The sequence below is a fragment of the Tauraco erythrolophus genome, chromosome 1 (assembly GCF_009769465.1).
Source record: "Tauraco erythrolophus isolate bTauEry1 chromosome 1, bTauEry1.pri, whole genome shotgun sequence".
Lineage (NCBI taxonomy): Eukaryota > Metazoa > Chordata > Aves > Musophagiformes > Musophagidae > Tauraco > Tauraco erythrolophus.
Genome location: NC_141465.1, coordinates 75683116 through 75708883, shown reverse-complemented (window position 1 = coordinate 75708883; position 25768 = coordinate 75683116). Strand labels below are relative to the sequence as shown.

Genomic DNA, 25768 nt, shown 5'->3' with positions numbered 1-25768 from the left:
GATTTCTGTGATGCAATGTGAAAAGGGTCTTAAAGCTAAATCAGTCTAGAGGGCTGTATAGAGAGTGTTCTCATTCCAGTTACTGCCAGCCACTGGTACTTTGGAGCCAATATGAGCTTACAGTAAACTTAAGGCAACTGAAAAATTGATAAAATTCTATGTTCACTACTGTTGTGGAAGGTGCAGCTGAATTATCTATTTAACCTCTTTATATGAACATACACTTCATTATTTTTTGGTCTCCTTTCTAGTGTAGTACATCTTCATCTTTTTTCAGTCTTCTCACAGGAAAGACTTTGCTTTCTTCTACCTAGATTTCTGCAGCTTCTGAAAACAATTGTTTCAGACAGAACTGACAGATTCTGAGTTCTGGCAGTTGCCAGTCATTACTGTTTTGTGCATCCTACTAGGCAATGCTCAGTATTAAGGCTTTTTACAGTCTTTTTGATTCCAACTGGGTGAGCAAGTGTAGTTCTTCCAGAGTTGTCTGTATTGATGCAAGTTTGGTGTGGGATCACTTATCTGTCTGATTATTTTTGTTTATGGTTAACTGTAATTGCTATTATGTTGTGAATTGACTTGCTTGAGAAGTACCTGTCTGAATCTCCTTCTTGATACACTTGCAAATCTATTGTATCATCTATCATTTTCTCCTTGAAATTGTGTGTGTATGCTGCTTTTCCTGACGTACCACACAAAATTGTTAAACTATGGGAGCTAAGTCTTTGTAGAAGTTAGTTCATAGAAGAAGTCTCGGGGAAAAGGAGAAAAAGCCTCTTTTCCTCAGGTCACTGCCAGAGGTTGTGGTGGAGAAGACTGGGAGCCAAACTAGTATCCAGAGTCTATTCTACTTTTGCTGTCTGTGCTGGCCTAGTCCATGACCTTCTCTGTTCCCAACAGCTCCCTAGCAGTGAAGGCCTCTCCCCATCCCCAGTGTGTACGGACATGTGCATGCGTGCTCTTTTGAGAACTTGGTAGAATTTATTAAAAATCATTTATACCTAAGCTAATGACTTTGTATCTAGAGCGTCTGAATTGTTTTTGGTTACTGTTTGGGTGTGGGCTTGGCAGAGTGTGGATCTTTATAAGGTTTCATCTGCTTGGTGGGGGAATGGAAGGATATGGAAGAGTTTCCTCAAGATGTCAGTATATGAACTGTTTTTATCTTACAGGAATACTGTAGCAGGAGAAAAATGTTTAACTCCTTCTTTCTTCTGCAGTGTGAAACACTGTGTTCAAGATGGTGCCTTATAGCTTCGCATAAACTGTATTCGTCTGTGTATGATCCAAATGAAAAGGTAAGTAGTATGATGCATGCTTTTTCTTTAGCATTTTGCTGTGCTGCTGACGTTTGACTTTTAAAGCTCTCCCCTGTGTTCCTACTAGCAATGGTAGTTCTTCTAGTATAACCCCTGTACAGTCACTGGTTTAAAAGCATGTTTTTCTTCCTCTTTTTGAACCAAAAAGGAAGTTAATTTTGCAGTATACTTGTTGAGATTGGATACTACTTCAAGTGCATACCTTAAAAGGTTGGATAAGTGATCGTGAGCTTGGGAAGGTTACATACTAGCCTGAACATGTTATAATTATGAAACAACTGTTAATATTTTGTATGATGTGGGAGGTATAGGCCTGTTAAAACATCTGGGAGCTAGACTAGCCAAAAACTTTTCATAGAAACAAAAGTATGTAATAGCGACAGCGTGATTATTAAATTGCCTGACATGGAGGTGAGAACTTTAGGGCTTGGATAAAGATGGGCCTTTAAAGCCTGCAGAGAATAGTAAATCCTCATCTTGGGACTTGTGCAGCAGCAAATGCAATTTATAGTTACAAGCCAAGAAAAACTTTTCTTGTGGAAGATTGTCTTGGCATGGCCTCTAAAGTAACACGCTTGGAAAAATAATGTGGCTGGAGGTATGCTAGTATTGAAGGGCAAGAATGTTGACAATTCAGGACTGATAGGCTTGCCCTTATGTACCAGTGTAGAAGCAATTAAGCAGGAGTGAAAGGGTATTGGAGAACAGGGAAAAGCAGTATGTACCTAGAACTGAGGCTTAAAAAGAAGTCTTCTGAAGAAATTTGTATTCTTAAGGTCCTTGCTTAATCAAGGTCCTCTTCTTTTTCTAGAGACATAATTATGTATAGACAATGTCATTGGATACTTGGTTTCTCTTAACTAGGAGCTATGTCATTCCAGCCAGTGGCTACTATAGATAGTTTAAGCTCTTTTCTGATTTTTCCCTTCACTGCCTCTTCTACTGTCTTTGTAATGGGAATGCTTTCGTATCAGACCTTTTAAAGCTAATTAGTGGAAATGACATAAAAAAAAGTGTTACTTCAAAGTGGTGTGTGATGTTTTTTAAATTTTTTTTAGTGTACTGGACTTGAGACTTGTCTTTAACAGCAGGAGCAAGAGTCCAGTCTCTTTGCATTAGTGTCTTTGTTGCAGAATTAGAAAATTAAAATCAATGTCAAATATTCTTAACATCTCGATACTGAGAGTCTTGTCTTGCACTGTGACAATATTTGATCAATAAAACAGCTCTTACAGACCAAGAACAAAGTTGATGAAGTATTTGAGTTGTTAAGCTTTTCAATGCCAAGTATTTGGGAGCTTTTTTATTCCCCTTCAAGTCTTTAGTTACCTAGAATGCTGAAATTTAAAGACAAGAACAATGTGTATGAGCATGTTGGAAGCCGTTCAGATTTTTAACTGGGTTTTAGACCAAGTCCCCAGTTAAAAAAGCTCTCCAAACAAATTGCTAGCTCCTGTAGCTTTCTTAGAGTATTCATACCTCTGATAATTGAGCTTGCCTGAGGATGTTTGATTCATCTTGTGAGTGGGGTGTGGGTGTGCCTGTGTACTAGACAGTCGTATGCATTCCTCAGCAGATCTGGCTGAATTTACCATACGATCTTGCTGCAGCTCTTACTTCTGGAGGGTTTTATCATGTAATTTCTGAGTATTGTTATCATGTTGAAGTAGTTTTAAACTGGTCACTTGATGCCAGCTCAGCCCTGACTTTGAAAAAGTAAATGTGGTCTGTTTGGAGTAGGGGAGCAAACAATAGTCTGTCAATGATAGACCCTAGTCTGTCAATAGTAATTCCTGTTGGGGTTTTGCAGTGTTCCTTCCTCTCTTACACCTGTCTTCCTTTCCCTAAATTAACTAGTGACTGTGAGGGTAACAGAGTTTCATATTTGCAGTGGCAATGCTTCCTCACCGCCCCCCCCGCCCGCTCCCCCCCCCCCCCCGCCCCGGTCTGTATGAAAAACAGCTGGTTGATGTAGGAGAGGGAGAATAGCTATCGAATTATCTTCGGGTATAGTTTGATAAACCTAATCTGGTATAACTGCAGGCTGCCCCTGAAGGGGAGAGTCCTGCTGATTCCCTATCCTGTTTTTTGATTTGGAACGTGGGAGGCAGAGTAGGACTGTTCGATCAGTGCGTTGAACTAATGTGTCCTGCAGCGGCATCCCTGCTAGGCCTGGTGCATGGAGAGCAGGGAGGGTAAGTGTGTAAAGCAGGATTGTCCCTTTCAGCGGCAATCTGTGTTTACAACCAAGCAGGTGCAGTATCAAAGTGTACCTGTATATTTAGAAGCAAGGCCAGTGACAGCAATAACCCTTAGTCCCAGTGATGAGGTTTTTATGCTGAGCAACTCTGCTCTTGCACTACTCTTTCTTAATGGGGAGTTTCTGCCTAGGATATAAGGCTTATTAACTTCTGACAGCGTGTTATCCCCTTCTTACAGGTGTAACAGATTAAGTCAGGTTAACTAAATTCCTTTAACTATATTGTTTTGTCTGAATAGTCCTGCTTAGCACTGTTGAGAATTGTTAGGACTAATAGCCTTGTTTAGCATTAGTAGCTAAATTTGCTGAAGCCTTAGGCTGGAAGCTGGAAACTTTCACCTGGGAAAGTTGAACTTATCTTGAACTGTTGCCTAATTACATGAAGGGAGGATCTGAGACCAGTGAAAAATGGAAGATAAGGGGGTCATGATTGTCGGCAGAAGCTACAACTCATCTGGGTAAGAAACAGCTAACAGCCCACCTGGAGACAAAGAAAGAATCCAGTAAGGAACAAAGAAGACCCCAGACCAAAAATTACTATTGGACCAAGAGGCATGTGCAACGCGTGTGACCAGCATGTGAAGAATAGGTCCATAGACTGTAAATGTATAAATGCCCAGGGACTCCTTTGTTCAGGGTTCCTCTTCAGAGGCACCCAGTTTGAGCTGTTCTTATTGCTGTACTACTCAGTTAAATTACTTATTTTTTTTTTTAACCTGGAATCATGAATCTGAGGCTCTGTAATGGGAAACCTAGGACAAAGAATTTTTTTAATGCAGGCATGATAGGAATATTGAAGGTACATTTAGAGCATTAAGCACAGTTCAGTGTGGAAGGTGACAGTGAATTTCAGGGATGTACTAAATTCAATTTACTGTTCTATTGTGCTTTGGTTGCTACCTAGTATTGAGAGTGTAACAGTGTCGTGATGTCAGTGCAGGATTTTGCCAAGTTCCTCACATGAGGCTCAGCTACAAGGAGGCGCCAGGCTGGTACAACTCATCAAGCCCATCTGTATGGGGTGGAAGTGTTGGTCTTTTACCCTTCATGCCCTAGGCAGAGAGGAACCTCTCCTCGTTACGACTGGAATGCCTTTTAAAGAGCTCCTATGACAGATAAATATTGTATTCCAGGTCATCTGTGCTGGCTAGAGGCACTGACCACAGGTACCTGTCAGCATTCTCCAAGTAGAGGTAAAATCAGCTAGATTTAGGTTTTATACAGGCACTTTCCCAAAGCAGGTTCAGGAGCTTTCACAGGGGTACTGCCGTGGGAGAAGAACAGTGATGGTTGTTTCCAACAGAAGGATGGTAACATCAGCATGGGTGTTTGCTCTGTCTCTAATACGGAATGTAGGTATAAACTTTTCAAACAGGATCTTTAGAGTACTGCCATAATGTGGGGTCCTTCTCTTTATGTAGTTTTAAAAAAAGCATAGACCTGGGAAGTATGGTAAGCATGCTTCCATGGAGGTTGGATTAGATGATCTATAAGGTCCCTTCCAGCCTATGCTGTTCTATGATTCTATGATCTGTGTATTAAAAAATGTGTAACTTGGGTGCTTCTAGGGTAGAGATTGTTGGTGTGTATTTAGCAGAACTTTGAAATGTCTCTTGGCTGTCTCCTAGAGCCTCTGTAGAGTTGTAGTTTCTGCACAGTTCATAAGGAGATCTGGGGAATGCTGGTGTGAATAGTCAACACTTTTTTTCTTCTGAACCTGTGTATGTGCTAGGTAGATCTAGTATAGGTTACCTTTTATGCTATATCATCATTATTAAATCAGCAGAACTCTTTTTAAAAGTAGATGATCTCAGAGCTACAAGCTCATGGATAAACCAGGATTTTAGTGGAAGCAGAGGAGAAAAGAATGTGTGTTTCTAGAGGTGGAAAGACTTGTCGTGTTCATCTCTCAAGATCCTTATTGTTCTTTTACCTTCAGACTTTTGAAAAACTCCTTATTGCCAACAGAGGAGAAATTGCATGCCGAGTAAGTATGTAATCTTTAAATTTTTTGTTTGTAGTTAGTTCTTAACCTGTTGGTATTTTAAATATTGATAATTGTCAATTTTTATATGGTAGGTCATCAAAACGTGTAAGAAGATGGGGATTAAAACAGTTGCCATACACAGTGATGTCGATGCTAGCGCTGTAAGTACTACTTGAATTCAAATGATAGACGAAATCTTAGTAATTCAACAAGACTTGCAACTGTTACACAGGCTTGTTGATTACTGTGGTGGGCATGTTGGCAATTCTGAAATATCTTTGTGTATGTCCTTTTCCTCTATGTGCTTGAAAGGAGGGAGATACCAAGGGGAGGATTGGACGAGTATTTAGCATGTTTTTTTATGTGGACTCTTCTGTGTTTCACTCATGTAAATGTTATCTTGCTTTTTTCCTGAATGAAGCTAGGCAGTAACATGTGGTAGATACATGCATCAACTGTAAGAGTGACAGTGAAACGTAATTTTTGTTTTGCTAATGTATGCAAAAAAGGCAATGAAAAATTGATCATAGGAGATGGTATAGAACTTGGTATAAGTTGTTCCTGTGTCTGGTAAATCCAACGCATTGTTTCCTGCTTCCCAGAGGAATGCTCGCTCTTACCAGATGTGCTGAATAGGCCTACTGGAGCTCTTCCATTTGAAGAGGATATTGAGGTGCTTTGAATATTCAGGAGCATGACAGGATGGTGGTAAAATGGCTGTCTAGACAAGCAAGGTACTTGTGTAGCTACTTGCCCTTTTTCAGGTTTTGTAGTCTCTTCTTCACTTAAAATATTTCTGAAGTAAAGTAACTTGTAGCAAGAATTAGGAAGATAATTTCCTTTGTGATATAACAGCAAGTGTAGTGATACTTGCATATCCTTGTTGACTAGAGAGAACATTGTATTATTCCTTGCCTGCAAGAACTGCTGCAGGAGAAAGGACTGGGGATGCCCCTGTGTCTCAGGATATTTTGTTGAAATCTGGAGGAGAGTTAAAACCCTGTGTTACAATTTAATAGATGTCCTGCAGACAGGATGTCAGGGAAAAATGTATTTTACGCAGGACAATTTGTGAGTATAGGTGGTGGGTTGCTCAACGTTGAAAAACTGAAGCATGGCTGATGGAGTCTGTGAAAGTAGTTAGAACGTAGGTGTTTTCAGAGTTAAGTGAAAGATGAGAACTGTTGGGAGTTTTGGACTTTGACAGCACTTTTGTCTGAGTCCTTTTGTGTTTGTATTCCTATACAACCAGCTCAGTTTGTGTAAATGGGCTACAGCTAGAGCAAGGGACTGAAACTGGATTTTCTGAGACAGGACAAATGCCCTACTGCTGGATTTCTATGCAAAGTAATTATTTTTTTGAGGTGAATGAAGAGTATACTTGGTCTGGATTTTAACTGGTAGCCATAACTGGGAGAGTATAGTAGCTGGTGGATGCTTAGTGGACTGTAAAATGAATTCTAAATGGATGGGTGTCAGACGTCATGAGAAACTCTAATTCTTTTGGAAGCCAAGGGTTAAGTGGATATGAATGTGAACTACTCTGTATGATCTATGATCCCTCTAGTAAAACTGAAGCATGCTGATGGGTACTTGCGTTCCATCTTCTGTATGTGATATCTGCTGTTAAGATAAATGGATTCACTGTTTAGCAGCACTCCACAGCCTTGTTCACTGGCATGAGTTCATTCTGAAAATAGACTGAAAAAGCTGTTTAAAAAAAGAAAACATGTTCTTTCACCAGTCTGTAATAGACTTGAGAAAATTAATTGGTCTTCTCTCCAGTTTGTCTGCATGTCTTTGTTTATTGTGTGGACTCTGCTATTAGCTGGAGATTGAGGAACATAATGAGGGAGTAAGAATGACAGGAAAAAGTACAACTCACAACCTTAGGGAAGAGAGTACACATAGTACATTACAAAGAGGAAACTGAAAATATATTTACTCTGCTTCAATCTATGGTGCTGTCTTAGCTTTAAAATATGAATAGGATCTTTAATGTGTAATAGTTTATAAAAGAAAGGAAATTCCAGCTGGTATCTCAGAAATGCATTAATATACTCATAACAGTTCATAAAGATGACTTTAAGTGTGTTAAATGAGATGCTGACTTTTCGAGTTCATGGACTAGAGCCGAGGCTCTAACAAATGCTGTAAGGGTGGATCCTTACTTAAAGACAGATCAAACCCATCTGTACAAGGTTAAGCATTGGCTATGTGCGTTGAAGAAGCTCCAAGTGGTTAAGGGGAAATGAGAGAAAGGCTGCTTGGAACACTGGTCTGTGTGTTTAAAATAGGGTAGTTGTATTAAGTCTAAGGTGGCTTTTTGCTCTGATTACATGTGTGTTGCTTATGTCTGTCATACATCCTTTAGTTACTACCTTGGGTGCTTGCACTAGGAAACAATTTAATTGTTAAATTTAACAATTTAATGTCATCTGTCTTAATGATCTGGTTACCTCCAGTTATTCATTGTTTGTGGGAATGACCTGGCCATTGCAGTGATGTGTGTGACTGCCAGTTTGGACAATCTGGTTAGTTGAGTCCAAAGGCCAAATTCTTTGACTCTGTTACTTAACCATGAAGTAACAAACCATGTTTGCCCTGTGTTGTTCATTTGTGTTCAGACTCCAACAGCTACCTACTTGGTTATGCCAGTGATAGCAAAATCTCAAACACTCTGTAATCACTCATGTACTTGCCAAATTAACCTCTGTCCTCACGTAGCTGGGAGAAACCTGTTTGCTCAGCGCTGGGATGCTGTGAAAGAGTTGTGAATATCCTTTTGATTTTGTGCTTGACAAGATTAAGCAAGACATCCCTCACTCCTTCAAGACTTGTGTCAAAGGCAATGGATATCATAGGCAGCTACCCTGATGATGATAGTTATTGAACTAAAGGCAGAAATAAAAGTAAAGGTATGCAGTTGAACTAATTGTCCATCCCAAAGCTTTTTGTCGTTACTAAAAGTAGTGAGACCTGGTTTTAAGTGACTTGAGTAGGTACGGATGGTTTACGAAAAATATTTTTGATTGAAGTGTTTAGAAATAACATTAATTGGAGTAGGTAAATTTTCTGTTTGAAACTTAGAGTAACCTTTGAGATGTAGCAATAGCCACTTATTACATTGGCTGTTGTGTTGGTTTTAGCTGGGATAGCTATTTTTTTCATAGTAGCTGGTATGGGCCTATGTTTTGGATTTATGCTAGGAACAGCGTTGATAATACAGGGGTGTTTAGTTATTACTGAGCAGTGTTTGCACAGAGCCAAAGCCTCTTCTGCTTCTCACCCCACCCCACTAGTGAGGAGGGTGCACAAGAGGTTGGAATAGCTGACCCCAACTGACCAGAGGGATATTCTATACTATGCAATGTCATGCTCAGCATATAGAGCTGGAGGAAGAAAGAGGAAAGGAGGGACATTGAGAGATGGCGTTTTGTCTTCCCAAGTAACTGTTAGGCATGATGGAGTCCTGCTTTCCTGGAGATGGCTGAACAGCTGCCTGCCAATGGGAAGTAGTGAATGAATTCCTTGGCTTGTGTTGCTTGTGCGCAGCTTTTGCTTGACTTACTAAACTGTCTTTATCTCAACCCATGAGTTTTCTTACTTTTAGTCTTCTGATTCTTTCCCCCATCCCACTGAGGGGGGAAGTGAGTGAGCAGCTGTGTGGGGCTTAGTTGCTGGCTGGGGTTAACCATGACACCTGCGTAGCTACTTGCCAAAATATAGGTAGTCTAATACTCTTGAGATATATTCATTTTCACAAATAACTTTAAAAGGAAGGCAAACTAGGCAGTCTGTTACATCCAGTGATAGGACAAGGGGAAATGGGTTTAAGCTGAAGGAGAACAGATTTAGATTAGATCTTAGGAAGAAATTCTTCAGTACGAGGGTAGTAAGACTTTTGGAATAAATTGCCCAGAGAAGTTGTGGATGCCCCCTCCCTGGAGGTGTTCAAGGCCAGGTTGGACGGAGCCTTGAGTAGCCTGGTCTAGTAGAGAGGTGTCCCTGCCCATGACAGGGGACCATGACAGGTTGGATTAGATGATCTCTGAGGTCCCTTCCAGCCTATGCCATTCTATGATCTCTCTAGCTTTCTTTTATGTCATACTGGTTGAAAACAACTGAAATTGAACTGAAACAGGGTTCCTTGAGTGTAATCACTAAATATTTAAGGGAAGAAACCTACAACAATCACAAGATACATAGCAATTCAGGCTCTTCAGTGATAGCTTCTAGTTTATTCTCCATCCAATGTCATATACCTAAATGACTCAAGCAGGCATTTTCACTAGTGTTTGGATGGGAATGGTACACCTAGTCTTAAAATCTTTAGTCTTTGAATAAAGATACTGTAAGATTCATTAGCTAATAGTTTGAAAACTTGTGTTGAATATTCAACTTTTCTTTCATTTTTTTGATGCTAAAATTTGCTGAAATCCTTGTGAAATTTATAGTGCTGAATTGAGGTGATGGGAATAGCTGAAATACGTACAGACCTTCAGTGAAACTGCTTATTTTTTCTTGTTTTCCAGACTTAATTTCAGTGGAACACGATGACAAATGTCTTGAGTATGCTGTTAGAGCGATATTCGTTTTAGCATACTAATTTTACATATTAATGAAAGTTAACTAGACTATAACAGTGCAAAGGAATTTTCATTTCAAGAAATTAAAACTTCACTGTTATGAGCAGGAAGCAGCAGAAAGGACTGTTATAAATTGAGAATGTGGCAAAAATTGAGTAGAGAGCCAAATAAAGCTTACCTGAAGAAGAAAATACAATGAACAAAAATACTGTTTTGTGTACTTAATTTAAAAAATGGCCAAAGATCTGAAGGATTCCTATAGGTTAAAATTGTTAAGGTGAGAGGGAGGCAACAATTAACAAAGCTTAAAAGGAGATGGGTGACTTCAGAGACTTCTGGGTGCTTGCGTATTAATGCAAAGTTACAGGTAGCTGGAAATAGTATTAAATGGGATTGGATTACATTTACTTTTGTGGACGTGGGAGGGGATGTGATTGGGAAAGATTATGTTCAAAGCTATTTATGCAGTGGAAGAGAAGTTGCAGCTTTAGCAACTATCCTGGAATAAAATCATTGTGGTGGTTGGGGAAAACAGCCTGACAAAATGGCTTCTGAGACCCCCATAGAGCATAGAGTTGCTCATGTGGTACTGAGTATGTTGAGAAAAGTAGGTCATGAGTGATGCTTTTTAAGGTCTTGAAAATCCTGGGTAATACTCTTTATTACATCTGTTATTTTGGAGAAAGCAGAGGAAAGACATTGTATATTGTTCAAAATGCTGATATTTTTTTAAAACTTTGGAGTTCAGCTTGCAAGACACTAATTCTTTACACATGGATAAGTAAAGTGGGGAAGGACCAATAGAATTTGTGTTTTTTTTTTTAATTAAAACATCTAGTGGAATTATTTTTGGGATGAGAAAACAAGCAAAGAAGTTTTGGCTGAACGAGAGTAATCGTATGTACTTTTTCCCCCTGAACTGATTGGAATAGAGGGTTAAGATGAAAGAGCCTCCTCAACCATAAATGTAACACTGATGGTGCAAACATTGTCAAGGAAAGCTAGAGAACTATTGTAATGCCTAATGTAATCAGCTAAAAGTATGATAAATGAAGAACAAGCTTTCACTAATTGGATCTGAACAAAAGAAGGTATAGCATAAAGCAGTGAATGAGATATAATTTTATTTGGCATTTTTTAACACAGCAGGGATTCTATAGCCGTACGAAGCAATGAACTATAAATGACTGAAAAAATCCCATGGGAAAGTAATGTAAACTACTAAAACTTTATGGAGTAGTGGATAGTTATAGTTCTTTAACATAGTGGATTTTTTTCTGTCAGTCACTTAAGACTTCAGGTGTTATTGTATTAAATTGCTATAAGCGTAGACGTCTCCAAATATTTTTAGCTTTTGCGGATAATCTTGTTCTGCTAGATAATATAAAGCCAAAAATGATGCAAATGCTTTTACTGATGTAGAAATAATAGCACAAAATTCAGCTGTTCTCCAGAAAGTGTGGTCTTCTGAATGAAGGAAAACGAAAAAAATCTTATGATTTAGAAATGGAAGATCTATACTCCTTTCCTAACTTTCTTTTTTTAAGCTTAGAGTCTGAGGCAGTATTTCAGAAGGAAGTTGGGGGAAACGTGGTTTAGGGAAACTGGAAAGCTGATTAAGCTTATGAGCTTCTATACCAAGCCTGTGAATTTGGGTGAACAAGTTGAGCTTTTGACTGAAACAATAAAAACTTTGAATTTTGCTGAAGATTTCCCTGTAGCTTAATGGGATGCTCTCAGGTTCTTTTGCTCTTAAGAAATGTGGTTGGCAAAAATAAATATTGTGGAGGAATTTGACATTTAAGTTTTAATCTAAAAAAAAAAAATTTAGATTGAACAATGGAAGTTTATCCAAAACTGAGGAGTTTTCTTTACTTGTAACTAACTTACAAATACAGAGATCTTAAAGTTTGTCCAAAATATAATTTACTTTTTTTGCTGTTTACTTCTTTAAACTATGTAAGGATTTCTTCCATCATCTGCTACAAAACTAGAAATTCAGTCATTTTTACAGTTGTTTGCCTCTCAGTGGCACTTCAGGAGTTTGTGCTCAGACAACCTGAGGAGAGGTCTGTCCCAGAACCTATATGAAAAGGAAACCCTAATATTTTAATGTCTTGTTTAAACACGTGATTTGCAGGCTGTCTGGAGTGTATAGAGTAGACTCTGCCTCCATGTACTGCCTGGAGAAATTCACTCTTCTTGAATGGTGTTTGCAAGGTGTGCAGAATAGGAATGTACTGATCACACCAAAGAAACATTAGTGTCACATTTGCAGTTGGTGTTGGCTTTTCCTTCAGTGTATTTACCTTTTCTTGCAAAAACAAGACAGCATGTCACTTATTTGTTCACAGGAGATGGTAGAAGTGATGTTACTGTCCTGTCCCCCTGCCTTATCAAGTGACCTACTGAACAGATCTGTAAAGCGTTAAGAGATGTAAGTGGTGGTCATCCTGTGAAGACTCAAATACCTCTATGGAAGGAGTGTGCTTTTGTTCAAAATTGTGTCTTACCTGCCAGGTGTAGCCTGCTTTTTTTGTTTTTAAAACTGTGTCTGTGCTTCTAAGCTGAGTGGGTTTGTGGAGGATGGTGTGATGAGGAAATAATTTTTCTTTGGCTATGAGGAGCAATGCAAGCTTGATCTGCAGTTTTAAAAGTTGAGAGGCTCATCAGAGCTTTAGAGTCCTGAAGTTTCAGCCTGTACTCTGAAGACTGGCTGTGCATTTTTTCAGTAATAGGATGATGTGAAATGCATATATGGCCTTTGGAACGAGTCAGACTCCTTTTGTGTAGTTTGGCTAAACTGAAATGTTGCTTGTGTTAGATTCTGGTTGAAACTGTAACATTGACTAGGAGAGGAATGGTGTAAAGTAGAAAGCTTTAAGCATCATGCTGCAGCCCTTTTGTGGACACTTCCTTGAAGGTGGGAAGTACGTGTTGGAAAGAGGGAGTTGCATTGAGATCTTTTGACTTTTGTGGGGAGGATTATTTAGTTACCAAGCTGATTTACTTGAAGGATCAATGTGTGGATTAAAATTCATTTCTTGGCATAAAGCTCATGTAGGGGAGGTGACTGTTGTCAGAAATTGTGCTGAATTATCCTTGGGGCAGGAAAACGTGGAAGCCCTGTCAGAGAAGTCAGCTGGGACTTAAACGTGCAGCTGCTCAGCAGTGGAGAGTGAAGTAGCGGTTCTGTGCGTGCTGACAACTACATCAGTAGGTAGCGTAGAATAACAGGAGTGGATCTGCAGAGTGAAACGGTTCATGCTGGAGACGTGGAGTCTTTGCTGCCTGCCTTTTAGCATCTCCGGTTCTAGTCTGGTTCTGGGGACTCAGTGCTGGCTAGTGGTGGTTTGATGTGCTTACTGGACTGCATCTTTTGGTGGAGTTTTGTCTGGAAGATAGCCAGTTCATGTGCTTTGAGACAGCTGTGTGTTGGAGACAAATGTGTTGTGAGTGGGGATGACTGAGAGATTAACTTAAAAAAAAAAAATTTTTTTCAAGCAGTCCTGGCTTGAACTTAAATGCTGCTGTACACTGAAGCTGCTATAATTGCTTGCATGGTACTGTCCTCCTGGGCCCTTTCTTGCTCTAGCACTTTTCTGACCTTGTGCTGAGCTGTTTCAGTGCTCTGAACATTCCGGACACCTTGTTTGTCAAGTTGGTTAATGTTTTTTCTACTTATTTAGTATGCTGAAATATTTGTGGAATGTCTGACAGGTGCTGAAGCCATGTATGGAAGCAAGATGAGTGGGGAGTAGGTCAGCCATCAGTTAAACTGACTTCTGTTGCTTGGCTGGCTGCAGGGCTCGGACACTGTGCCCACATGGGGATTTGCAGAGATGTACAGACACCTCAGTGGTCAACCTTAAAGTTTAGGTGACTGACTGAGCAGGGCTGAAGGCACTGGGCCTCACTTGTTCTCAAGACTTCTTCTTTTGGGTGGCAGAGGAAGAGCAGGCAGCTCCTTTATTTGAAGCCATGAGTGTTTGTTGAGGGCACCACTTGAAATACTGACACTAGCAACTCTGAATCAATGGCTCCTGCTGCCGTAATGTTGCCTCAATCTTACTGTGCTTATTACAGTGAATTGCCCCAAGAAAACTAGTGGGTGTTGTCACGTTTTGAGGTCAAAAGACCAGTCTATCAGCTCCCAAGTCAGGCGAGACCCTTGGGTCCGACTCCCCCTGCCCTCTCTTGGCAGCTCAGCAGGTCGGAGGGTGATTCGTCTGACTTATCGTGGGATCCGTCACTAATAGACAAACAGGAGGTAATTTGGCCAGTATATCAGCTCCCAAGTTAGACGAGACCCTTGGGTCCGACTCCCCCTGCCCTCTCTTGGCAGCTCAGTAGGTCGGAGGGTGATTCGCCCACTTATTAAGGGATCGTCACTAGTAGTACTATGGGCCAGCTCCTTATAATAATTCAAAAGTTTCCGGAAACATGCATATATATTTTATTCGTGACAGAATACAGGTTCGAGGATAGCCGGTGATAGTGACTGACTACAAAACAACTTTAATTGAAATACTGCAGTGATAATATAAAACGATTACTGATCAGCGATAATATTAAATAGCTAGCAAGATGTTAGTAAGTAATTAAATAAATGCGCATAACCCAGAGTTCTTACCCAATAGGCGTCCCTATGGGGGGGAGAAGAGAGGTTCAGCCCGTCGACTGATCCCAGACGTTCCGGTGGGGGGGCTTCTCCCTAGCATCCCCTTTGTTTGCTGCCATTTTATACCTTTTTCGTATCTTTTAGGTAGAGCTCGAGTGACTCTAGTCATACATAACTTTTATTAGGATTGGTGTAAATTTCTCTCGTGAGGGGTGTTCACTAATTGGGATTGGTGTAAATTGCTCGTTTGAGGGGTGGTCGCAGCTCGGAGGCGGGTGGAGGTGTGACTTAGTAGCCGAAGGACACAATTTCGCCATCACTTCTGAGGCAGCGGTTGTGATTCACTTTCCTTGATGGCATTGTAGTCCTATTGTAGTCGGTTTTGCTTGTGTTAATTTCTAGACCTTTCCAGCGATGGCGATGGGAAGTGCTGTATGTAGTAATTTTTATGCAATTAAACATTGTTGGTGTGATCAAAAAAGGTAGTTATATCGTGTTCCTCTGTAAGAGAGGTACTGCAGTGGCATTGTTTCCTGCTACCTCACTCCCTTGGAGACAAGAACAGAAGGTCCTTGAGGCTTTCTGAGTGTCCTATCTTTTTTCTGACTTTACCCTTCACCCTGGTCCTCAGCAGTAACTGTTTCACTGTGCAGATTCACATCTCTTGCTCCTGTAGTTTATATTGTCCCAGCTGTTGTATTTATGGGCTGTGGTTGTGGACATTCAAGAATGATCTGTTTCCAGGCAATATTCATGAGCATTGCTATTTGATAATACTATCTCATTTCTTGTCTGTGTGAATGTAAACACTGGTCAATAGGCTCTGGGCTAAATTTCCCTTTACTGTTAGGATGACTTCCAGACAGAGATGGACCTGAGGCATGTTTTTTTTTTGGTGAATAATGTTCACAAGTGCTTGGGAAATGGCTCTTACAACTGATCTAAGGCTGTGCTGTCTACTTACAGTAGCCCTCATCCTTTCTTACCTTCCTGTCTTTTGTGTACCTGACACTTCTGTTGGCACTACTACAGGTGTAGCCTTTTAAGTGGATCCAGGCTGCTTGTCTGTCTGCACAGTGGAGAAAAAAAAGAAAGAAATGTGGATCAGTAAGCTGATGTGACTCCCTGCATAGGTTAATCAATGATAGAGCTAATTCCATCAGGACACATGGTTGGGGACCAGGAGGAAGGAGAGTACCTGATTAACCTTTTGAGAGGCAGTGTAAATTTAGTGTCTTAAGTTAATATGAGCCTGCACCCCGATGTCAATTTCTTCTCCTGCTTCCTTTTCCCTGCGTGGTGGGGTATGTGATGGGACTATGAAGAGCTGGATCAGGAAGTGAAGCCATCTTAAGAGATCCTTGTAAGGAGGATTGTATTTAAAGCCAGATACTTTCCTTGATTGTTAGCTGTATAGTTCGACAAACAGCTACTAGCGTAGTATGAAGTCTGTGGCTGAGAGGCTGTGGTTCCATGGAGAGGATCCTGGTGTTCTTTTTCTCTAGGGAGGTGTGTCAAACAAGGAACAGAATTACATATGAAGTGTCTGAAAGATGGAAAAACTCTAGATTCGAAACATGAAACAAAGTGAAGGTGTAGTAGGGAGAAGGGAAGAAATACCCTTTGTGGGATATAAGGTGTAGGTATGGATGCATGTCACTTTTATTGGTGTTGCGGTTTTAGGTTATGCTCTTTTCCTCCTTCTTAGAAAACACCTGTCTTTCACCTGTTTACTTTCAACAAGGTAGCATTATAATTTAAAAAGGATGAATTCGAGATACCCTTTTGCTTATTACCACTGAATTGACTGTAGGTCAATTTCAAACACATAATGTTGTTCAATTGGAAAAACCAAACAAAAACAAAACACAAAACAACAAACCAACCCAAACCTTAGCTCTGTCCTTCAAATTTGTCTAGTTCGGGTGTGAGGGAAGAATCAGAGCCTAAATCATCATTTAAAGGTCATCTCTGGATGACAAGTTCATACTGTGAAATTAGTGTGGCAAAATGTCACATTCAATTTCTTAGAGTGAATGGACTCTTTGAAGTTGAATTTTGAGGTTATATGCCTGGGTTGAACTATTAAACAGAGACATGCAAAAATATATTTAAATCTAAATTTTATAAAAAAATTCCTTTTTTTTTTGCAGTAATACAAAACTTTGTCTACACTAATACCTGTCCTAGAAAGTCTGTTAAGAAAACATGAATTTGTTTTCTATCCCTTTGCCTTTGCATTTTCTTTGTAATCTTAGATTATAATTATGTACCAGAGCGCTCTCGAAGTGCATGCAGCCATCAGCGCAATGAACATGCGTCAAACTTGGGTCCTGCAATACCACAACTATTGGAAAACCCTGTGGGAGAGAATCATAGAATCATTTAGGTTGGAAAAAGACCTTTAAGATCATACAGTCTAACTGTAAAGGAATGAGGAATGTGAATGGAAGCCAAGGCAACTGTGTTGAATTGTGTAGAGAGAAGATCCCAGTTAGCAATGTGGGGTGCTGGAGCATTGCTAGTGATTACAGTTGATTTGTGGTGTTGCATAAAACCAGGTGTGACCAGCTGATCTTCCAGCTCTTGTTGGTTGGTATTTTTTGGCAGATTCTTATTGAAGTATGTTACAGGCCCTTTCTCAGGGATCAAGTGACCTGCCTTAGTATGGATGTTATGATGATATTTCTTTACTTACCTTGACAGTGGTTGTCTCCTGAGAAGGGAAGAAAAAAAAGGCAGTTTCAAGTTTCTCCTGCTGAGTGGCTTTGTCATGTGGTCCTGCACAGTGTATTACTTTTCCAGATGTGTGAAACTGAGTGCTTGGTATTTGGACTACTGCTTTCTGACACTCTGTCATGATGCTGAATAGTGGAGATCCTGAAGGATGCGTTAGGCTCGTATTAAGTTTTGTTCACTTGAATCTCTAATGGCTAGTTAATGAAAATCTGTATGTCTTGATATTGACTTAACTAAAACGTCCAAATTGTTTTGGACAGTGCAGGTGTGACTGACTGTCCTACTTTTCTTAGGAATCAATTTCCTCCACCGATTTATGATGGTAGTGAAGTATCAAAGGTGATTTGAATGAAGCTTTCTTTTCTAGTCTTCTAGAGAATGCAGCATCTACTTCCTCGGGAATGCTTTTGGGTTTGTCTGTTTTTTCACCAATATAGATATATACACATCTGTGGGTAACTCTGCTCCTGTTTCTCAGCATGTATGATTGAGGAGGTGTGCATGGTGAGGATGCCAGTTTGGTGAATACAACAGAGCTCTTCTGAGTTGTAACCAGACCTTGGGTGGGGGCCCTGCATCAGGCTGGGATTCTATGCATTTAGCAACAAGTCAGAGGCACTTAAAACTTGTCTACATAGTGCCACTTCTTTATCTGAACAAAACTTTTAATAGATATTTGTCTATGTTTAGATGGTATCAACACTACATTCCCAATGTAGTGTTAGCTACAAAGAAATATTAGCTAAATATTTGGGACTGATTTCTTATGATAATCCCTGCGGAAGTTGTCCCATGGCCATGTTGTTCCCTTATTATACCGTATTGTAAGCATGAAAGAAAAGCGGCTTCGAGTGAATGAACACGTGTTAGTTACAAATCTTGCCAGCAGTCATGAATTAATATTTAAAGTACATGGGGGTGTCGTGGGTTATGTTGAACCGCCCCACACACAGCCGGTCACTCCCCCTCCCCCACCCCCAGGAATGAGGGAGAGAATTAAAGGATAAACGTGAAACCCGTGGGTTGAGATAAGAGTGATTTAATACAGATGATTTAATACAATGTAGGTGCTCACCACCCCTCGTATGCGAAGCCCGTCTCGTCCCGAAAAACTGCAAATCCCGGACGAACGCGAGGCCCCGAAATAGAGAGGGGCAGAGAGGGAGAGAAAGAGAGAGAGAGAGAAAGAAAAAAAAAAACAGCAGAGCAACAGCGCAGCAAGCGCAAAAGAGCAAAAGTGCAAAAAGAGCAAAAGCGCAAAAGCCCCTCTTCCCGGCTGACCCTCGCTTTTATACTGGGCATGACGCTGCATGATATGGAATACTAATTGGCCAGTTTGGCCCTCAGTCTTAAGTTCCACACAAATGACAAGGGGAATCGTGTCCCCCTTGTCCCAGCTATGCTCCCCCCTTATCCTGCCGTGTTTCTGTACTCCGCACACTGAAAAGTCCTTGGAGTTTCACTTCCAACCACAAACATCAGCTTGCTATCAACATTCTTCTCAGAGTGAGCCTCTGAGTGAAACCAAAACAGGGAGCTCTTCTGGCTGTTAAAAAAAAACTCTGTCCCAGCTAAAACTGGGACAGTATCCACCCCTTATTCCATACCATGCATGTCATGCTCAAACCTTACATATATACTATTCCCTTAGCCATGGGTCATCCCTCCAAAATGTGTCTTCATCTGTTACAGCAGTCTCTCAGGGCAGGAAAGATGATGTGGAATTCGCTCAGTCGGTAGAACGGATGACATGTAGTCTTTGTTGCATGTGGCGCCTGGAGCTCGTAGTTGGTGTATCCGGCCGCTGTCTGCAGGTTGAAGATGTTGATCTTGAAGAAGTTGCTGGTTGTTTGGAATCAGGTCTGATTCTGACGAAGTTCATTCTTCATTAACCTGGATGATTCTTAATATAATGACATTAGTACAATGTGACAACCATAGTGATGATGGTATGCAGGGACAGGGTTATTCAGCAATTAATATCACACAATTCAATTCATTTTATCATCTATTTTCACCCAACATCAAATCCCCTTGAGGTACACATCGGACTTCCCCGTCCTTCTGCATCACCCACCAAGTACACCCAGGTCCCTGAGCAAAAGCAATCCCACGAATGGGTTTACCTTTACCCGAGGCAGGAATAACCCAAACTGTCTTCCCGAGTATATTCCTCATGTGCACTACAGGGACTTTGTCTCCTTCTACAGTACGTAGAAGTTCTGATTGCGCAGGACCAGCTCGATTAGCAGATCCTCTAGTGTTAACTAACCAGGTGGCTTTTGCTAAATGCGTATCCCAATGTTTGAAGGTTCCACCACCCATTGCTTTCAGTGTGGTTTTTAGCAATCCATTATATCGTTCAATCTTCCCAGAAGCTGGTGCATGATAAGGGATGTGATATACCCACTCGATGCCATGCTCTTTGGCCCAGGTGTCTATAAGATTGTTACGGAAATGAGTCCCGTTGTCCGACTCAATTCTTTCTGGGGTGCCATGCCGCCACAAGACTTGCTTTTCAAGGCCCAAGATCGTGTTCCGGGCGGTGGCATGGGGCACAGCATAGGTTTCCAGCCATCCAGTGGTCGCTTCCACCATTGTAAGCACATAACGCTTGCCACTGCGAGTTTGTGGAAGTGTGACATAGTCAATTTGCCAAGCCTCTCCATATTGATATTTCGACCAACGCCCTCCATACCAAAGAGGTTTCAACCGCTTGGCTTGCTTGATTGCAGCACACGTTTCACATTCATGGATCACCTCTGCAATGGTGTCCATAGTTAGGTCCACCCCTCGATCACGAGCCCATTTGTATGTGGCGTCCCTTCCTTGATGGCCTGAGGCATCATGGGCCCAACGAGCTAGAAATTTTTCACCTTTATGTTGCCAGTCCAGATCCACCTGAGCCACTTTAATCTTGGCGGCCTGATCCACCTGTTGATTGTTTTCATGTTCTTCTGTGGCCCGACTCTTGGGTACATGGGCATCTACATGTCGTACTTTCACAATCAGCTTCTCTACTCGAGCAGCAATGTCTTTCCACAACGGGGCAGCCCAGATGGGTTTACCTCTGCGTTGCCAGCTGCTCTGCTTCCATTGCCGTAGCCATCCCCACAGGGCATTTGCTACCATCCAAGAGTCGGTATAGAGATAGAGCATTGGCCACTTTTCTCGTTCAGCGATGTCTAAAGCCAGTTGGATGGCTTTCACCTCTGCGAACTGGCTTGATTCACCTTCTCCTTCGGTAGCTTCTGCGACCTGTTGAGTAGGACTCCATACAGCAGCTTTCCATTTTCGATGTTTTCCTACAAGGCGACAGGACCCGTCGGTAAACAGAGCGTATTTCTTCTCATTGTCTGATAGTTCATTATAAGGTGGAGCCTCCTCAGCACGTGTCACCTCCTCCTCCTCTGGTGACATTCCAAAGTCTTTACCTTCAGCCCAGTTAGTGATCACTTCCAAAATTCCTGGGCGATTGAGGTTTCCTATCCGAGCTCTTTGTGTGATCAGCGCGATCCACTTGCTCCATGTGGCATCAGTTGCGTGGTGTGTAGACGGGACGCTCCCTTTGAACATCCAGCCGAGCACTGGCAATCGGGGTGCCAGGAGCAACTGTGCTTCTGTACCAATCACTTCAGAAGCAGCTCGGACTCCTTCATATGCTGCCAATATCTCTTTTTCAGTTGGAGTATAGTTGGTTTCGGATCCTTTGTATCCTCGACTCCAAAACCCAAGAGGTCGACCTCGCGTCTCCCCTGGCGCTTTTTGCCAGAGACTCCACGTGGGACCATTCTCCCCGGCTGCGGTGTAGAGCACGTTTTTGACATCTTGTCCTGTCCGGACTGGTCCCAGGGCTACCGCATGGACTATTTCTTGTTTAATTTGTTCAAAGGCTTGTTTTTGCTCTGGGCCCCATTCAAAATTATTCCTCTTTCGGGTTATTTGGTAGAGGGGTTTTACAATCTGGCTGTAGTCAGGAATATGCATTCGCCAGAAACCCACAATGCCTAAGAAAGCTTGTGCTTCCTTTTTGTTGGTTGGTGGGGACATAGCTGTTATTTTATTAATCACGTCCATCGGAATCTGACGACGCCCATCTTGCCATTTTATTCCCAAAAACTGAATCTCCTGGGCAGGTCCCTTGACTTTACTCTGTTTTATGGCAAAGCCTGCTTTCAGAAGGATTTGGATTATCTTTTCACCTTTCTCAAAAGCTTCTTCTGCTGTGTTGCCCCATACAATGATGTCATCAATGTATTGCAGATGTTCTGGGGCATCACCCTGTTCCAGTGTGGTCTGGATCAGTCCATGGCAAATAGTGGGGCTGTGTTTCCACCCCTGGGGCAGTCGATTCCAGGTATACTGGATGCCCCTCCAAGTGAAAGCAAACTGCGGCCTGCATTCCGGTGCCAAAGGAATTGAGAAAAACGCATTAGCGATATCAATTGTAGCGTACCACCTGGCTGCCTTTGACTCCAGTTCATACTGAAGTTCCAGCATATCTGGCACGGCAGCACTCAATGGTGGTGTAACTTCATTCAAGCCACGATAGTCTACCGTCAGCCTCCACTCGCCATTGGACTTACGCACAGGCCATATAGGGCTGTTAAAAGGGGAGCGGGTCTTTGTGATGACTCCTTGACTCTCCAGTTGACGAATCAACTTATGGATAGGAATTAGAGAGTCTCGGTTGGTACGATATTGCCGTCGGTGCACTGTTGTATTAGCAATTGGCACCTGCTGTTCTTCGACCCTCAGTAACCCCACAGCAGAAGGGTCCGTTGAGAGACCAGGCAAAGTAGACAACTGCCTGCCTTCTTCTGTCTCTACTGCAGCTATGCCAAAAGCCCACCGATACCCTTTTGGGTCTTTGAAATACCCTCTCTTAAGATAATCTATGCCAAGGATGCACGGGGCTTCTGGGCCAGTTACAATAGGATGTTTTTGCCACTGCTGTCCAGTTAGGCTCACTTCAGCCTCTAACACAGTCAGTTGTTGAGACCCCCCTGTCACTCCAGAAATAGAGATGGATTCTGCCCCTCTGAAGTTCGATGGTATCAAAGTGCATTGGGCACCAGTATCCACTAAAGCCTTATACTTTCTAGGGTATGATGTGCCAGGCCACCGAATCCACACAGTCCAGTACACTCGATTATCCCTCTCCTCCACCTGGCTGGAGGCAGGGCCCCTCTAATGCCTGTTATCATATTCATCAGAGGAATCAGCAGGATTGGAGTCAGGATGGCTAGGAGGATCAGCCCTCCCATTTTGACTAGTGGACTGCTCACTGTAGACTGGGGCAACAGCTGTCCTGGAGGAATTGGAGAAAGTTCTATTCCTGTTGGTTCTTCCTCCCAACTGGCGTACCCTGGCCTCTAAAGCGGAGGTGGGTTTTCCATCCCACCTTCTCATGTCTTCTCCATGATCACGGAGGTAGAACCATAGCTCACCCCGTGATCTGTACCGTCTCTCTTGTCTCTCTTGAGGAGGGTAACGCCTGGTTCTGACAGCTGAAATTCTAGAACGTTCGGGTGGTGGGAAATCTACTTTTTCTCTTAATTCTCGGACCTCTTCAGACAGCTTTTCCACAGCCGCAACACAGGTTCATATAGAAGTGTCATCATCATATCGTCGGAGGTAGGTGACCAGATTACCTACGGATAGTGGTGCTTCATCGTCCCCGAAGTCCATTATTGCCAATGAGGTGGAATATGCGGCTGGCGCACTCCGTATAATCTTCTGCCACATTGGTCGTGTGCACCGGACGTCATCTGGATCTTCGAGTCTTGGTCCGCTTCTCGAGTCAAGATAAATCAACTCTCGCACAGCCAGTTCTCTCAGATACTGAATAGCTTTTCTATGTTGGTCCACCTGCTTACATTACATGGCACCTCGTCCTTGTAGGGGTACCTTTCCTTTATGGCTGCCAGGAGTCGTCTCCAGAGGCTGCGGACTTGTGTCTGCCTTCCAATTGCTTTATCAATGCCTCCATCCATGGCAAGGGCTCCCAGCTGCCTAGCTTCACTACCATCTAACTCCAGACTATTGGCTCCCATGTCCCAGCATCTGAGCAACCAAGAGACAATGGGCTCACCTTTAAGGCGGCCATAATCTTTTCGAATATCTCGCAGCTCGCTCATTTTTAGAGATCTGGTGGTTATCCTCTCATCTATGATGTCACTCCTCCTCCATTGAGATTTCCTCTGGGGCGAAACAGAACGCTCCCGCTTCATTTCTCGTGATGGCCCTGGTCGCTCTTCATCATCATCATCATCCTCTCCTCTGCGTTCTGACTTTCGCAGACATTTCCTTGGTTTCTCTTCCTCCAATCGTTGTGATGGCCCCGGTTGTTCTTCTTTGTCTGGTTGCTTTGATGGTCCTGGTTGCTCTTCCTCATTTGGTTGTTGTGATGGCCCTGATTCCTCTTCTTCATCGTCTAACTTTTGTATACATTTTCTTTTCCTTACGGGGGCAACTGATAATGTTGTAGTCTGAGTAGCTATAGTGCTTGTCATGGGAGTTGAGATGGCAAGCACAATAACCCGAGAAATAAATTGATATACACCCCTAAATGGCCGATTGATTTTGAATATATAGATAATTAAACATATATTCAGGAGACCTTGCAGGACAATCAAACCGGTTAAATTATTCCAATGATGTTCGGCATTATCAAAATCAACGTAAGCTTTTGTGAATGAAAAGTCACCGGTATAATTGGCGATGATATCCGCCAGGTGACGCTCAAAATTAATAAACGAGTTCCACATCACCATCCCCCTCTGCACCGCCGAATACAAAGACTGAGCCGGTCCCAGCACCGATGATCTTATCAGAGTTACACCGTACAGTATAGCAAAACCCTTAATTACCGATAACATACTTTTCATGCCGGTCCAACACCCAGAGCCAGAAAACCGCATAAACATTCTGCCTAACATCATATAGGGTAGATAAGACAATAAATTATGAATGTCCGGTAACATGTACGCAAGCATAACAAACAGCATTCCGGCCAGCCACATCGTTATCTCAACCCCTTCGTGCCCCACGTTGGGCGCCAATTAAGACTGTCGTGGGTTATGTTGAACCGCCCCACACACAGCCGGTCACTCCCCCTCCCCCACCCCCAGGAATGAGGGAGAGAATTAAAGGATAAACGTGAAACCCGTGGGTTGAGATAAGAGTGATTTAATACAGATGATTTAATACAATGTAGGTGCTCACCACCCCTCGTATGCGAAGCCCGTCTCGTCCCGAAAAACTGCAAATCCCGGACGAACGCGAGGCCCCGAAATAGAGAGGGGCAGAGAGGGAGAGAAAGAGAGAGAGAGAGAAAGAAAAAAAAAAACAGCAGAGCAACAGCGCAGCAAGCGCAAAAGAGCAAAAGTGCAAAAAGAGCAAAAGCGCAAAAGCCCCTCTTCCCGGCTGACCCTCGCTTTTATACTGGGCATGACGCTGCATGATATGGAATACTAATTGGCCAGTTTGGCCCTCAGTCTTAAGTTCCACACAAATGACAAGGGGAATCGTGTCCCCCTTGTCCCAGCTATGCTCCCCCCTTATCCTGCCGTGTTTCTGTACTCCGCACACTGAAAAGTCCTTGGAGTTTCACTTCCAACCACAAACATCAGCTTGCTATAAACATTCTTCTCAGAGTGAGCCTCTGAGTGAAACCAAAACAGGGAGCTCTTCTGGCTGTTAAAAAAAAACTCTGTCCCAGCTAAAACTGGGACAGTATCCACCCCTTATTCCATACCATGCATGTCATGCTCAAACCTTACATATATACTATTCCCTTAGCCATGGGTCATCCCTCCAAAATGTGTCTTCATCTGTTACAGCAGTCTCTCAGGGCAGGAAAGATGATGTGGAATTCGCTCAGTCGGTAGAACGGATGACATGTAGTCTTTGTTGCGTGTGGCGCCTGGAGCTCGTAGTTGGTGTATCCGGCCGCTGTCTGCAGGTTGAAGATGTTGATCTTGAAGAAGTTGCTGGTTGTTTGGAATCAGGTCTGATTCTGACGAAGTTCATTCTTCATTAACCTGGATGATTCTTAATATAATGACATTAGTACAATGTGACAACCATAGTGATGATGGTATGCAGGGACAGGGTTATTCAGCAATTAATATCACACAATTCAATTCATTTTATCATCTATTTTCACCCAACATCAAATCCCCTTGAGGTACACATCGGACTTCCCCGTCCTTCTGCATCACCCACCAAGTACACCCAGGTCCCTGAGCA

At 42.3% G+C, this 25768-nt stretch overlaps 1 protein-coding gene across 1 annotated transcript in view; it reads left to right on the top strand.

Moving 5' to 3' along the window:
• PCCA (propionyl-CoA carboxylase subunit alpha) overlaps nt 1-25768 on the top strand; it is a 321041-nt gene that overhangs the window by 8066 nt on the left and 287207 nt on the right. Inside the window, exons 2-4 of the mRNA XM_086611055.1 lie at nt 1221-1298; nt 5519-5566; nt 5659-5727. Coding sequence (XP_086467181.1) covers nt 1221-1298; nt 5519-5566; nt 5659-5727 — 195 coding nt within the window. The remainder of the gene's footprint in view (nt 1-1220; nt 1299-5518; nt 5567-5658; nt 5728-25768) is intronic.